At 41.6% G+C, this 16,613-nt stretch overlaps 1 protein-coding gene across 8 annotated transcripts in view; it reads left to right on the top strand.

Annotated features, from left to right (window-relative positions):
* The first annotated feature begins 362 nt into the window (after positions 1-362).
* RBM33 (RNA binding motif protein 33) overlaps positions 363-16,613 on the top strand; it is a 98,582-nt gene continuing 82,331 nt past the window's right edge. For 5 of the 8 annotated variants that reach the window (XR_003528477.1, XR_003528478.1, XM_027648385.1 and 2 more), the window contains exons 1-3: positions 363-583; positions 11,374-11,452; positions 16,387-16,435. Coding sequence is in view for 6 of the 8 variants with exons in the window: in XM_027648385.1 (XP_027504186.1) it covers positions 556-583; positions 11,374-11,452; positions 16,387-16,435 (156 nt within the window). In the remaining 2 variants the exon portion in view is untranslated. The remainder of the gene's footprint in view (positions 584-11,373; positions 11,453-16,386; positions 16,436-16,613) is intronic. The other 3 variants (XM_027648384.1, XM_027648388.1, XM_027648387.1) reach the window with 2 other exon arrangements.

Below are 16,613 nucleotides of genomic sequence, written 5' to 3'. Positions count from 1 at the left end.
TCCCTCCCATTCCCACTGCCCACTGTTTATCCAGGGCAGGTAAAACCCCTGCTTGTCCCCCTTCTCACGCAGCCGGGACAGACGATCCCTCTCTTTCCTTCCTCCCTTCCCTTTCCCTTCCCCCTCCCAGCGGCCATTCCGCCCTCAGGACGCCCCCGCCCCCCGCGCACGCGCTCCCCCCGCCCCGCCCCCTCGGCGGCGCACGCGCACCGCCCGCCCGCCCCGCGCACGCGCGGAGGGAGGCGGGGTGGGCAGGGGTGACCAACCAGCGGCGCGCGCCGCCCACCCGCCCCGCCCCGCGGGGGGGAGGGCCCCGGTCCGCCGCCGTCCCATGGTGCACCGCGGCGGCAACAGCGGCGGCGGCCGCCATGTTGTGTTAGTTTGTTGTTCTCCGGCGGCGGGAGCGGGACCCGCCGGGAGTTGAGTCCGAGCCTTTCCCCGCGTCCTTCCCCGGCACCTCCCTCGGCGTCACCGGGACCCGCCGCTCCGGCGGGTGGCGCCGGGGCGCTGCCGCGACCCGCCGCCGGCGCCGCCGCCTGGCCGGGGCGCAGAACCATGGCTGCCGCGCTGGGAGGAGGCGCAGGTGGGTGCGCGGGGGCCTGGCCCGGGGCGCGGGGCCGGCCCGGGGCGGAGCGCGTTGTGGGAGCCGGGGGGTCCTGCGGGGCCTGGGGTGGTCGCGGAGGGAGGGCAGCGGAGCCGGCGTGGTCAGGGCCGGCGGGACGGGATCGGGGGCAGCGGGAGGCCCCACGGGCGCCGCTCCTACCCCTGGGAGCCGGCGGCGTCCGGCGATGGGAGCTGGTGTGGCCCCTTGGCCGAGGCAGGGCCGAGGGGAGAGCGGCCTCGCCACTCACGGGGCCTCCGGGGGATGGGTGTGTTGTACTTAATGGCGTTCGCAGAATCAGCGAGGCTGGGAAAGAGCTCTGAGATCAGCGAGTCCAACCCGTGACCCAGTACCACCGTGGCAATAAGTGTTCAGTCTTTCCTTAAAACACCTTCGGGGACGGTGGGTATTCGTTCCCATAGTTTTTGCGGGTGCAGTGTGTGATGTGTTTAAGTAACATATCTCTAATCTGGGGTGTGGTTATAATTCATTTTACAGAGTGTCCAGAAGTAGAAGGGTCTCACTTGAAAAGTGTAAAATGAAGTCAGTACTGGACCCCAGGATTCTCAGGTGTTTCACTGTGCTTTTTCTTGACTAAGGCCACCTCTACACATAGCATTTTAAATGACAGCTCAAAACCCTCTGTGGTTCTGATTGGTATATAAAGCAAACTCTAAAATGAAAATATTTGGTTGGGTGATTAAAAGAAAGATTTGCCAAGATTTGCATACTTGGGTGTGCAAGAGAGATACAGTTAAGAGAACATGTCTGTTTCTGCTGCTTTGGGCCTTGCTTTCACTAGGAATAGCAGGTTGGAAAAAGGCTGCTCAGAGTTGTCAGTTGACCCACTTGACCTTGTCTGTACAAAAGTTTGTGGTGATTTAGTCTCTGTTGTCAGCGAGAAAAGTCGTGGCTCATCCCCTACTCACTCACCTCAGTGTCAGACCCTGCTCCACGGTTACTCTGATGGGTAACAAAGTACAGATTTACAATTACAATTCCTGTGGTAAATGTTACCATACCTAAAGGTAAATGTTACAAAGAAATTCCCAAATTTAGGAGGACGTTTTGGGAAGAAGGCTCAGAAGGACAGCACTGATTGGTAAAACAGCAAATATTAAAATATCTTGGCCCTTGTTTTAATAGTATTTAATATACTGCAATATTGAAGTTGTCTTACAGAAATATTTGTGCTCATTTTTGTGGTTCAGGTTGGTTATATGAGGTCTGAAAGCAGATTTTGCATGGCTGTTCTATGTCAGGAAATTTTTGTGGTATTGTGAGGACAGCAATTTAAAGAAAGTGTCACTTTTGAGGCATTTTGGTTCTCATGTTTAAAACTGCTGCAAGTTGAATGAGCCTGGTTTCATGGGCAAAGGTGCAATGCAGCAGCAGGCAACCTTCAACAGAGTGGTGAAACTGCAATTTCAAGATTGATTTTTTTTTTGTTTTGTTGTAGAGTTCCGTTTGTGTCTATTCTTGAATTGGGATCCCTTTGTGCTAAGAGGGCACAAGCAGTTGTTTGTTCAGCGTTAACACCGGGCCCATCCATAAATGGTGGCCAATTAAATGTGATCCTTGCCCCATATAAACAGTGTTTGTTTAGTCTTGGTGGTCACTGCAGCACTTGCTGAATGAAAAAAAACGGAGGTGTCCCACACCTATGTCCATGTGTCTAGTCAGGGAAAATTCCTGCTTGAGGTTGTTAAATACACTTTCAAAACCCAGTAAAAAGAGTCTAGAACCTACAGAAGTGGAACGTGCAACCCTTTTTGGAAAGGGACTACTATCTAACGTCAATGGTGGTAGCATGGGAAAGAAACTCAGAACTAAGTGGTTGTTTGGCTTAAATGGTTTTGTCATTTAAAGTTTTAACTGTAGAAACTAATGTTTGGGATTTGGTTTTAGAATTTTTTTGTGGGAGGGAAACGCTTTAAAATATGGAGATAGTGTTTTCTTAAAAAAAAAAAAGGCTAATGATTGGCAAATTAGTACAGATTAGGTCTTGGAAAAATTGATTGGGATGTTAATTTGCTGACATTGCGGGGTAAGAGTTTACAAAATGAGATAGTTTTGGCTTTAAGGGTGCAGATTAAAGATTAATATATCCTCTGTTAAGGATATATTTTAGGGCTGAAAAATGAAATGGGAAATGTCTGTGGCTGAACATTTAAATATATTTGATGGAAGGAAGGTGATTTGTCTGTTGGACAGCATGTGTGAACTCATTCATTGGTCATTTATAGCCTTTTAAGCTCTTGGGAGATAATAATGAAATATTCATATGTACTTTTGTGACCAGTTGTATTGGTGCAGCAAAGCTTTCTGAGGATGAAGGTAAAGGCTCTTTTGGTGACACATTTCACAAACAAACCAGAAAGTTTACAAGTGATGGTCTTGAGGTCTCTGGGAGTAATTCACAGTTTCATATTACTTCACAAATTCTTTTGCTAAGCAGCCTGATTCATCCTCCTAATTCTGGAATGGCTGTATGTTGAAACATAGAAATTCAGGGTAGGTGTGTTGGTGATGAGGAACCTTGAGGGCTCATAGTTGCTCATTAGTTTACTGATAAGGGTAAGACAGTGGTTCCCAAACTTTGATTCAAACTTTCATATAAATCAGAATCAGAGCAAACATGTTGAATTTTACTTCAAGGGTGGGTGCAAAGAAGACAGAGGCTCTCTTTTGACAAGGAAGCTTATGGAGAAGACAAAGGGCAATGGCTACAAGTTGCACCAGGAGAGGCTTCATTTGATTTAAGAAAGACTTTTTTTTTCTGCGGTGAGAACAGTCAGTCACTGGGAAAATATCCTTGGAGACATGATGGAGTCTCCATTACCGGAGGTTTTCAAGATATGATTGGACAGGGTGCTAGATAATTTGTCTCGTTTGGGCTCCCTTTCTCATGGGAGACCAGATGGTCTTTGAAGGTCTCATCCAACCTGGACTATTCTGTGATTTATTGATCATATGTTTATAGTGTAATGTAACAACTGTTTTCTATAAATGCTGAAGTTTTTTCTTAGTATTTACTGCAATCAGTTTACAGCTGGATTTTAGTCTCATTTAGGGAGGGATGGTTACAGGGTAAGCAACAAACCATCACCAAAACAAAGCAAGAAGCACCTCTTCATTGTCTGCCATACTGAACTAAGGGAAACTATTAAGAATTTTCTTATTTTCAGATTAGTTCACTTCTGATGAACTTCAGTGGCCTAGAAGACTTTTGGGTGTCGATGTCCTTGGGGTGTGAATCATGGCATAGGCTGGGGTGGAGGAGGAGCTGAAGAGGGCCCCATCCACATGTCTGCCTTCCTGCTGGAAGTCCTGTACCAAGAGTAACAGAATGGGTGTTCTTCTAACCTCAAGCCTGTTACATTATTCCTCCAGCTTGAACTTAAGCTGTCATCAGTTTGATTTCATTTGAACATACTTGATGGCTGCTGTTGTACTGTTGGCAATGTAGTGGCTTTAAAAACCTCTTGTGAAGCCGTTGATAAAAACAGGAGAAAAGCTTATAGTGCTAGCACAGCAAGCACCTTTCTCACTGTTGTGGGCCACTGTCCAATTCAAAATGTCCAGTGTGACAAATTCAGTTGAACTTCTTGTGCTTCAGGCTATTCATCAGCAGCAGACAGGGACTGGAAATAGATTCTGCATTTGTGCCTAGATGAAAGTGGGTGGAGTGCTGCCTGTATTTTGGTCTCTGTGGTTATTGCATCCTACTTTATTAGATGGACTGGTGCAGCTGGTCACAATATTTAAGAGTTATATTGGAACATGCACACATTAAAACTCCTCTAAGTGCTAAAGGCCTTTATGTAGAGTTTGCAGTTCATAAAAAACAAAGGTGCTCATGGGCTGTTGTACCAAGAACTAGTGCCATGGTATTGCACTTACTATTGTACTAAGAACTAGTGCCAAGAAACATTACTACTTCAGTGAGCTTGTGGCAGGGAGATTTCCTTTAAACACAGCAATTTTTAATCTCTTTATGCTTTTCTGACAAACTTTCACTGAAAGTCGTGTTCTTCTGAATGTTCTGTCTTTTCAGGTCATCTGAATTAAACATAGCCTTAATATCAGTTGTTTTTGCAAGAGCCAAACCAGGCCTTATTGCATCAAATACTAAACCTCAGATTTTAGGTCACATAGAATTTGTTGTCCAGAATAATTTGAGATGGTGACTTGATCAAAAAACCTCCAGGTAAGTAGTAATTGGTCCTGTGTTAAGTTCTGCTGTAATGCAGCCTCAGTTTTAACTTGATGGCTGTGAAGGATGCTGGAGAGTTTCTGGGGAGTTGCAGTTTCTCATCAGTGTCCCAATCCCTTTGGGATCCAAGTTCATGTGGATTTCATTTAAACTCTTGGCCTTCCTTCACTGCTCAGTGTTTGTGAAACAAGAACTGTGGCACTTTTGTTTTTCCAAAGAAAATATGTTTTCTAGTTCAAGCAAACTTTGGAAGTAAGTTTTGGGGTTTCTTTTGTAGCTTCAATTCCAGGCAGCATATTATGATTAGTTCTGTTCTTGCTTATTGGTAGTGACTTGCTTTGTATCATGACAAACTCCCAAAAAAAGTTGGTTTTGAGAAGGTAAAAAGAACTTCTCTCCTGTAGAAGTTAGTTTTTCTGCTTTATTTCTTAGAGGAAGTTAAGTTCTGTCTATAGGAGTAATTTGAAAGAAAACATAAAATACAGTAATTGAGGAACATGTTAGGCAATTGTTAGGTTGTTATAAATATTTAGTCACCAAATACTTAAGGCTTCTATGAGTAATTGTTTACCAGTGTGAAGGCTACATGATGTCTGTTCCTGACAGATAAACTAAACTGTTTATGAATGTGGTGTATTTGTGTATAATGTGGCAGTAAGACCGAATGTGATTTTTGTGATGGTCTTGATTTTCTGTAGTAAGTGGGGCTGGATTCATAGTGGGCTTCATGCCCTGTTAGGTTTCCTGAGGAAGGTCTGTGTCTGTGACACAGGTTGGCAGTGTGACTGTGCTGCCAACACCAGTTGCATGAAAACTTCTGGTGACAAATTGTGACAGCATCAGGAAAAAACAGGTCAGCAGGAACCGAACCTGAATCCGTGATGTTATTCTGTTGCATCACGTAGCAAGAGATGCTAACATTCAGTTCCCTGTGGGGCAGTTTTTACCTGGTGTGCTCAGGTGCTGAAAATAGAAGTTTTTGCAGTACTTATGTGTTGCATAACCTTTTGCAATGAAATATGAAGAAAAATATTCTGTAGAAATAAAGTATTACATAAAGATAATCTGGTAAACTGTTTTTAATCCAGAGACTTTTGTTGGAATGCTGTCAAGTTGTCATGTTTGGTGTTTTAAGGGGATAGAGCAAGGTGGACTTGTTCTGATCAGCATTATTTGAAAGACAGAGAAGTGCTTTTTCATGTGGTAAATGGCTTTTCCTCTCTAGTTTTCTGTTTTGTTTTGTTTTGTTTTAATTTTAACTAGCTCCCTTACCTATCATAGAATCATGTCATAGGGTTTATTTTTATTTTGCCCCAAAGCAAAATAAGGCTTAGTTACTTCATTAAAAGACCTGTTGGGCAAAGAGTGAGTAGTTCTTTTTTATCCATTGAACTGTAGGATCATTGTGACATCTTCATCTTGTTTTGGATAAGGAGAAATCTTCAATCCTCTTTCAGTGCCTAAAACTTATTGCATGTTTTATGTTCATGATAGTGTAATATTGAAATGAACCAAAACACAAAATTTGGAACTGCTGAGGTTTGAGGCAGAATGTGGTTGGTGTTCTGGGAAGCTTTCAGGTGGATTTCAGGGAAGACCAACAATGCAGTCATCAAATGTTTTCCCTCGTCTAGAAGTCTGGGTCATCTCATTGCAGTAAAATACTCCAATCTTAGCAACAGTTGCTATGTGGGACTACCTTTTTAGGCTATGTTAGTAACATTTTATGATGTTAAGAGCTCTGCAGTGTTCCTGCTGATTCACCTCCTACGCTTGTGAGACTGACTGTGTAGCTTAAGACTTCCATTTTACAAAGAAGAATTAGTGAAGGTTTTATTGGAAGGTTGTCCACAGAGTTAGAAACTGCCATCAGCATAGCCAAAGAGGAAATGAGGCTTGTATTTTGTGGATTTCTAGAGTGGATGATCTGTTCTTATTGAATAGGAAAAAAAGATACAAGTTCTAAGCATATATCATAAAACCAGAACATAAGCTGTGTAGAACAACTTGCAGCATTGCTGGTGTTACCCCAGGGTAAGTATAAAGAAAATAGGAACCTTTAATTTGGGGCCCAAGTGTGTTTGGCTGTCTTTGTGCTTATTCTGGTTCACAGCTGGTCAGAGCCTTGCAAGGCAGGCTGGTCTAACAAAACAGCTTTAGTCCATCTCTGCAGCATCCTGAAACTTCTGTGCCACTTTGATCATGGTGGTTTTCTTAGAACTGCAGTTGGAAGAGCCAAGTGGTGAATTATTTGGGATTTTTTTCCTCTATAACTGGCCTGTTCTCCTTGCTTATTCAGTTAATGCTTTTCTGGTATTTGATAGGTTGTGTTTGGTTGGTTTTTTTGTTGATTTGGGTTTGTTTGTTTGTTTTAACTTTCTAGTTCTGCCTTAGAGAGGGGTTTAATGTGTTTAGTGATCACCTCTCAGGATCTTCAGGTGGTACCCAGCCGATGCACAAACATCATGTTGGTGAGCTTTGCCAGGAGAGCCAGAATTGGAGGGAGGAGCTGTAGCCAGTGCCTCGCGTGTCTTAGCAACAGTTGCTGTGTATGGTGCACTGAGACCACTGGAAGAAATAGAGAACCTCCTCCAACTCCTACAATAGACATTTCTGTGCTTTAAAAGCTTATGTTCATGGATTCACACCTTCACTTTTTTTTCTTCTCATCTCCCACTCAGTAGTACTGAGAATTTTAATAAAAAAAAAATCTTTGGCTGTTGCTCTCAGTGGTTTTGTGCCCTGCTGATGCTGAGTGTTCTTATTTCTGTACAAGTTAATGTTTTGCAGGCATTTAACCACCCTTGGCACAAACATTCACTTACAAGTTTCTCAAGGAGAAACATCTATAGATGTTATGCTGATTGTTGTTTACTGGTGTTTTCCAATGTTATTGCCTAGACAGGTAGAAGAAAAATGAAAGTCTGTGTGGTTTCAGAAATGGAGAAAAAAAATGATGCCTCAGGATGTCTGTTAGGTATCACATTGCACTGCAGCTGCAAGGCCTGTGTCCAGTGCAGTGCTTATTGTCTCAGTGGTGAAGCTGGCAAGGAATGCTATTTGCAGATGTGTGACTGTTGTCACCTCCTTTTCTAAAGGAAAGCTACAGCCTGCTTTGTGCTCCTTAATGTTGAAATGGCATAATTTGTAACACTCATGTTCTGTGAGAGCTGACATTGACAAAATGAGCATAAAAAAGAAAAGCTGTCTCCTTCTGTCCCGAAGATCATTATATCACCTGTGTTGAGAGAGGGAGAGGAGAACAGGGAGGCAGTGAGGACACATGTGGAGCAGTTCTTGCAAGCTGCAGTCACCACACACAGATTGACCAGTCGTTCTTGAGGGTTTTTTATGCATCCTGCTGGAGGGGGCTTGTGAAAAGGGCTTTGCTGGATGTAATTCAGCTTTGAATTTTGGTAGAAGCTGCTCATAAATAAGGGATAGGATGTGAGAAATCAGGAGTGATTGGAAGAGCAGGAGGTTCATGATGTTGCCTTGAGTGGTGGGGGTTCAGGTCCACATTAGAAATTTGCCAGGAACTTGGACCCTCTTTTGACATTCTTTATTCACTAGCAGTAATAACAGGTTGAAAGACTTCTATGGCTGTGAATTAGATATCTGCCCTGCAAAACTGCTATGAATTGTACTGAAAAGTGTTTCTTTTTGCTGTAGAGAGATTTTAAAAGAAGAAGGGTGTGGTGTGTAACTTCATGTTGTCTAGATTTAAACCTGGCTGATGTGAAGCTCTGTTTGAAAGAATTGTGTACCAAGAGCTGAGATTGGTTTATAGCACAGCTCCCTAGTTCTAACATGGTGCCTGGCATGAAAAAATATGTCTTGCAAGTAAGCAGGCATAGCTTAAAAGAAAGTTAGTCTTCCTGATTTGTCATTGTCTTGAGCTGTGTTAATCAATATGTGGACACTTGTAATTTGGGGTGCTGCCAAATCAGGTGCATTACCTCAAAAAGTAATCATTGGCAGTGATTACATCAAGTCAGTGGATTACAGCAATCCAGCTGTAAGAACAGTGACAGGACAGGATATTTGTGCCCTTAAAATGTCAATACACTAAAACAGTCACTGCAGCATGGTTTTGAATGACCATAAGGAGAGCAAGGTGGCCTTTCCCCCCCACACCTTTTTTTTTTTTTTTTTTTTCCCCAGAGACCATAACACTGGATAATTTAGCATTCAAGAGGAAGATGGGAAATGCTTGTATATTTGTCTGGCTTTCCCCTGTGGGTGAAATAGGAATTGGAATAGAAAGAGGTTGTAATACGTAGGTGTTTAAGCAGAGAAATGTAAAACAATTGATTCAATTGTGTTAGCCCAGGTAAATTAGTTTAAATATAGAAAATGAGTTAAAATCTAAACTTACCTGTCAATAGTAAAGGGGAGAACTTGATCAAGGGGAATTATTTCTTCCCTTAGTTGGTTTCAAAACAGAAGAGTTGCCACACTTGACTCATTATACATAATGATTTGTACTGAGCAGTCTTACTTTCACAGCTATTTTTGATTGATATTTCTGGTTTGAAAGTTCTTCATTTAGTGATGTTGCAAGATCTGAATTTTCTCTTTTTAATGTTCTACCTCCTTTCAAACTTCTATCAGTGATTAACACCCATATTTTGATAATATGAAGTGAAAAGTGAATAGGTTTATCATTGCATGTGGGGAATATTCACTAAAGGGTACTGGGTTGAGTTTAAAGAGCTGAAGATAGATTTGGTTTTGAAGGTTTATTTAAGAATCCAAACAAACACAGAAAAGCCAGTCGAAGGAAACAGTTGTTCCTTGGCATTGTACTTGGTCAGAGCTGAATGCAGAGTCAGAAGGATGAATGGCATCTTAGTGATCACCAGTTCAGACTGTCAGACTGCAGGGATGGGATTGTTCAACCTCTGGGTTTTGCAGACCATTAAACTGCAGCAGCTTTCCCCCTGTGTTGAGCATAACTTCTATGTGCCAGTTTGTTTGAGTCTTACCAAAGTCATTAAAGTGTGTGAAAAGAGAGTGAATCCAGGTGTGCATTCCCTGTCAGGCTGTAGCCAGAGGGTGGGAGAGTGAGGGTTCAGTATTTCTGAGGGTATGTGCTTTCGGTTCAAAGGTGACAAGACATGATGTCTGTACAGAGCAGATGACCTTTGCATTTCCTCTGCAGATAAATGGAAGCTTTAATATTTTTAAGTAGTAAAATATTAATTTGTGAACTAAACTATGGAAGATGATTTGGTAGGCTAAATTGAGGGTACTTTTTGAGAGAATATGGAGCACCAGTTGTTTCTGGGAAGGCAGGTGCCTGCTTAGGTACACAGTGTAACCTGCTTCAGTGACTTGTAGTGGTTTTACTGCCCTAGTTGAGATAATTCATGGTGTGTTACACCTGACTGCCCTCTTCTGTATTGGGCTGCTGGTACTGACCTCCCTTGTGCTGACCTGAGGTTTACTCCCTTTGCAGGTTCAGTGTAGGGGATGAACTTGTGGCCCACAAGGCAAACGGAGATTTCATAGACACTGTTTCCTTCACCTCCATTGCATCTCAGTTTTGTGCATTTCTGGGAAGCTCCTGTCTATGGAATGACCTTCATTGGCAAAATTTTCCAGTGGTTTGTCTCATATTCTTATCTTTTCCTTGGGTAATCTTCACCTCAACAGTGAGAAGAGGGAAAACTGTGTAGTATATTGGTTTTTTTATTCTTGAAACATGGGGGTGTTGGTTGACAGTGGCTGAACACGAGCCAGGAGTGTGCCCAGGTGGCCAAGAAGGCCAGTGGCATCCTGGCTTGTGGTTAGATAACCCTAACCCTAGCCAGCAGGATGAGGGCCATCATCATCCCCCTGTACTTGGCACTGGTGAGGCCACATCTCAAGTCCTGTGTTCAGTTTTGGGCCCCTCATGGGAAGAAAGACACTGAAGTGCTGGAACAAATCCAGAGAAGGGCAGTGGAGCTGGTGAATGGTCTGGAGCACAAATCCTGTGAGGAGCATCTCAGTGAACAGGGGGTGTTTGGTCTGGAGAAAAGGAGGCTCAGGGGAGACCCTCTTGCTCTCTACAACTCCCTGAGAGGAGGCTGTAGCCAGTTGGTCAGTCCTTTCTCCCAGGTAACAAGGGACAGGACAAGGAAATGGCCTCAAGTTGTGCCAGGGAATGTTTGGATTAGGTATTAGGAAAAAAAAATTCACAAAGGGTTGTAAAGCATTGGAACAGGCTGCCCAGGGAAGTGGTGGATTCACCATCCCTGGAAGGGTTCAGCTAACGTGTAGATGTGACACTTGAGGATGTGATTTAATGGTGAACGTGGTGGTGGTGCTGGGTTGACAGTTGGACTTGGTGATCTGAAAGATCTTTTGCAACCTTAATGATTCTGTGATTCTGTGTTGGGTATTTGTCTGCTTTTACTTCATGTTAACTTGGAAGGTAGAAAAAGGTATTTTTGCATCTTCTGAACAACACACCCCCCCACACACCCACCCATAAAATCCCATCTGTGTGGTTGCTTTGGAAACCTCTAATTTCAGTAAGAATTATTTAACGTGATCACCTTCTTTACAGATGATGACTTTGATCAGTTTGATAAGCCTGGTGCAGAAAGGTCTTGGAGAAGAAGAGCGGGAGATGATGACTGGGACAGGTAGGTAGGATATTTTCATGTTCAGTTTCTGTGTGCTGAATTGCATTGCTCTTTTCCCATTCTGGCATTTTGTGTTCTAACATTTAGAGCGATGCACATTCAGATGCACTAATGAAGATGTTGGTTGTTTTGCATGTGTCAGCCAGTGCTGGATCATGCCAAACATGTACTTGCCTTGAGGAATGCAGAGCACTGTGAATAGATACCATTTAAAATTGGATAAATACAAAGTATTTGTGGTGTGCAATTTTGCAATTAATGTCTTGGTTTTCCTTTTAAATGTTAGAATTTGCTAGTACTTGAATTTGCTCAACTTAATTTTTAAATTTCTTTTAATTAGATGTTTAAATTCTTAACCTCAGAGTCCTACTTTCAGTTTTACATTGGGGAAGAGTATTAGAGCTTAGGTACAGGCTTCTTAAACAGTGTGGCTTGTAAAGATTTAGAAGTGTGTGTGCACTTGCTCTTTTTTGGCGGGAGAATAAGTGTGGTTTTTTATGTGAAAGGAATCTGGCTGGGAAAGGAATCAAGCTGCTGGCTAGACTGGTCTATTCTTTCTGGGGGAACTTTTCACTTATTTGTGTTATTTTTCTATGTTTCCTTTTTAGTAATAAATTTGTTCAGACTTTGCCAGTGGTTTTCAGTGTAAAAGGCAAAAAAGAACAACCCATTCCGAATAGATTGTTATCTGCTGTAATAATCACTCAAATGATTGTAGTAAACAAGTTTTACTCTAAGTAGTTTTCCACTCAGCTGAACCCTTGGAGTGAATCAACTGCTCTACAATTATTGTCATTCCAGAGGGATTAGTTTCCTCTTCCATGCTTTTCTGCTAGGTTAAGTGGATAGTTTTCATTGCTCCAGGAGGCAAGTGTGTGACGAAGGAATTTGGACAGTAGCTCCAGTTTACAGAGTGTTCTGCTGTTTGCTGGTGGGGAGTCTCTGCTCTCTGTCAAGCCAGTACAGCTGTTAGGGGGTTGGATGGTGAACTGCACCATTGAGCTGCTCTGGTTTGAGAATGGAATTAAAATAACTTGTTCAGGCTGGGTCACTGTACTGTGCTGCCTCCCAGTCCCAGGTCTGGGTATTCAGAAACCCTAAAATAAGTATTGAAAGCAAAATGTTTGGTATTAGAATGTTTTTTGAACTTTTTGCCTTTGCTGACTTTGTGGTGTGAATAGGTGGGCTCTTTAGATGCTGACTGGTCACATTTGGGTTTAGCTGTCCTACTCATCACTGCAGAAAATTTGGATGAGTCAAGCAACCATTGCATCAGAAGTTATTCCCAGTGGTAAACTTCCTGCAGCAAAGCTGTTTTTAATAGGACTTGACAGAGGTTTTAGGGTATTTTCCCTAAGCTGAGACTCTGAAGCACACAAGGATTCAGTTTTAGGAAAAAGTTTTACTTTATTTATTTATTATTACCTGCATATAACTTAAGATAAATATGAAAAATGCAGTTCTTCAGCTTACTGAAATTGTAAGAGAAGTAGTTCCAGGTGCAGAGCAGAAGATTCCAGAGCTTCATAATTTCAGAACTTTTTTTTGTTACAACTGTATCTTCATGGCTAGGCTTCGCAAAGGAAAATTTGGGAAGGCTCTATCCACATTTGTTACAACAACTGTATCTAGTAGAATATTATTTGCATGTGTTGGAATATTGTTTTTTAAATATTATTATTCTTTTCAGATTGCCAAACTGTATTTGGAAGTGTTAAGTTCTGTGAGTGTCTTGGCAATTACAAATGCTGTACGTGGATATGTTGTTGCCTAATGTAATTGCTTAAAGTTTTAACCTACTGGCCTAATTCAGTATAGGACAGTTTATTGAAGATGGAAAAAAAGGCTGAATGAACACAGTAGTCTTAGGGTGTTTTAATCCTTCATGCTTTGTTTTGCAACCTAAGTATTGTTTTGGGGGGAGATGGAGTTCTGCTGTTAGTCACACATCCTGATCAACCATCAGCTCTTACTGTGTTGTTACTTGACTGAGTCACATCCCCCAGTTATTTAAATAATTTTGAATTTTCAGATATCTGTCCTTTCTCAAACACTGGAGGTGATAACTGATAGTTGAAGGCCCCAGTAATTTGGGATGCAAATGTAACATTGCTCTTGGAGAATTTTTCCCATTACATTTTTTTCACAAGTTCTTTTCCAGAAACATTTATATCCTTGCTGCTGCTCATGTTTAATGAGGCATGTTCATGAAATTGGAGGCCAGAGAGGGCCACTCTGATGTCTTTATCACAGGGTGTTCATTTATATATGTATTTCTTTAGGTAACCCAAAGCTTGGGTTTGGAAAAAACCCTGCATTTCTGGTGCTTTCCTTCGAGATGACAGGAATGATTTAGTAGTTGACTTTTGCTTCTTCTGACCCTTCTGAGATTGCTCATTTCTCTATGCTGGCAGAAAACTTTCCACTGGTTGTTGTCTGTCTTTTTTATTATTATTGTCCTTATTTGGTGAGCTGAATTTATTCAGTGAAGGGAACATTAGGTATTGGAAGTTGAGGCAATGTAAGGAAATGGGTCTGTTTCTTGTGAAACCAGTGGACTCATATCACCTTAACCCAAAATTTCTTAGTACTGTGGTTTGGAAACTTTTGTGTCCTGATGAAGTGACTGTGAAACTATCACAGATGTGTACTTTTATTCCAGGTCAGATTATTTTATGTGGCTTAGTGTGGCAGCAAATTGCAACCATTCACATTTGTCTGTTTTTGTCAGCTAGTCTGAGATGTTTTAGTATCTTTGTTTTGCCTGCTTTGTGTTTCTTAGTTTGTTTTGGGTTTTTTTAATGGTTGGATTTAATACTTCTGATCCTCTTTCTGAGAGAGAACTTCAGACATGGCTGTTTTAGAAACCTTGAGATAGTACAGCTTTACCATGCAGGCTTTTCACTCTTACTTTGTTTATTCAAAAAATTATGGTCATGTTTCTTCTCTTAATTCATTAACGAAACTACTGAGTAACATTGAATATTTTTAGAGGTTTTGAATGGCATCCTGTAAAGACTTTTTTTTCCGATACAATGTTCATTTATATGCTGGTGCCATTGTTTTTGACTGCCAAGCAATAAGGCAAAGCTTCAAAAATCTACAATATGTTTGCAGTTATTTCTATTCATCAAATGTTAATCTTTTTCTAAAAAATCACGTCGAGGATGTTTTTCAGTAACATGTTTAAAATCCCTAACTATGTTTAGAAAACTAATTTCATCTTTTACTTTCTTTTCCGTTCCTTTTCTTCATCTGAATGTCTGACTTGTTTTTTGTCTCCGAGTGCTGCTGTAACACTCTTGCCATCCTCTGGAATTTCTCTAGTGCAGTTTTATTAAAAGCTGTCAGTGGTGGACCATAGTGCTGGGAAATATTTTCAAACCCTTTGGTGCATTTGTCAGGTTACTGGCAGTTGAAGAGATTAGCGATTTTTTTAGAGACGAAATTGAAGTAGGAAATGCTTCTGCAACCATTTCTGTTAGGTAGAGTTTCCTGTCTCTGAAATAAAGGTGTTAAATTCTAGTCAGTTTGCTCTTTGGAACGTGTCATATGTCTTATGTCCCAATTTTTGTTTAATATTACAAGTGAGCACAAAACAATTGCTATTTGTTAATGTTCAGTCATTCCTGGAAATATTTGAGATCAGTAACCACGGATAAATTCTGTGTACTGATAATAATGTCCTATTTAGGGCTGATTTGGTGTATCATCTGTTCTTTCCTAGCCCACAAGATTTTTATTCCCCCTTCCCACCCCCATGTTATCTGTACAATAATCAGCTCTGAGAGAGACATATCCATCTGCAAAAGCAACTCTTAGCAGTTATTTATGTCTTGGAAGTGCCTCCCCATTTTCAAGTATTTACCATATAGTCCTAAGGAATTCTTATAGAAATTCCTGTTCTTTTCCTATAGCACATTCTCACTTTGGAGAATTTTGTTCTTATGTAGTATCTAAGGCATGGTGGTTTTGTTGGTTTGGGGTTTTTGTTTCTGTTTTTTAAGGTATACAGGTAGAAATAGTGTCAAATAGCAGCTCATATTTCAATGCACTGGCATCTCATTTAAGTATTAACATGCATATTCTACTACATACATTTGTCAGTAACAACTGCTTATTGTAGAACAGGGGAATCTGTTTATTCCTGCCACTAGATAATTCTTTCACTGAAGGAAGAAGAATGAGATTAATCAGCTTTTCTAAAGTTCAACTAATCTGGAGTGTAGTTCTTTGTGTTGAATCTTATTTATGGGATAGTTGCTACGTGATGGCAGAAGTTTTGTAAGCCAGGTATTTCTGTGCTTCCTGAATTCTTGGGCATGATTATAAAAGTGGTGAAACATGCATTCGATTTTGTCACCCTGTAGGTGTTTGTTTGACCTTACCCTCAGCTTGAGAAGGAGGCAGTAAAGTATTTAGGGAAAAGCTAGACCTAAGCCTGACCTTTAGGGAAGATGCAGGCTCCCAAGCCAGCTGGCCTCCCAGCCTTCTTGCTCAGGTCTGTCTTGGGCCACATGGTGACCTGTAGACTGAGTTTTGCCCACTCTCACTTGCTTCCTCCCTGGGGAGCTGGAAATCAGCAGTTTGGACAAAATGGCCCTGAAATGTAGGATCTAGAATGGGGACCTGGCTGTCTGGGTTTTATCTGGCTGTGCCTGCATTTTGGCTAGGTTATTGTGCTCTGGTTGTAGAGATATGGAAAGGAGAGCATGTGGAAATGAAATGACTGTGCAACAGCAGAGGTAATATGTATGGTCTGTTGTTTCACTGAAAATAGGTATCTGTTTTTCTTGAATGCTTTGCTAAAAGAAAGGGTTTGTGCAGGCTTTGTAGCAATTCTCCTCAAGTCAGTTTTTTAAGGCATGTACCCTACAAGGTGTTTGTTTCTGTTTTCTAAGGTTCAGCTTCTTAAATTTTTTACTGTTTTCCAGTGAACTTGATGATGACTTGCTCGGAGAGGACTTGCTAACTGGAAAAAAGGTAAGAAATGTGCTTTAAAGTGAATTGTTGCAGATATTAAAATGTGAATGTTGTTCAGCTTACCCACTTCAGGTGTTTGGTTTGACCTCGTATATTTTACGGTCACCTCCCCAAAGCCTGACAGCCACAGGTACCTGAGCTCTGCCCTATTGCCAGAGCTCTCTGCACCCAGGGTTGT

The sequence above is a fragment of the Corapipo altera genome, unplaced genomic scaffold, assembly GCF_003945725.1.
Source record: "Corapipo altera isolate COAL_440 unplaced genomic scaffold, ASM394572v1 47, whole genome shotgun sequence".
NCBI classification, from domain to species: domain Eukaryota; kingdom Metazoa; phylum Chordata; class Aves; order Passeriformes; family Pipridae; genus Corapipo; species Corapipo altera.
Note: the sequence above shows the minus strand (reverse complement) of the source record. Positions and strands in the feature narration are given on the sequence as shown.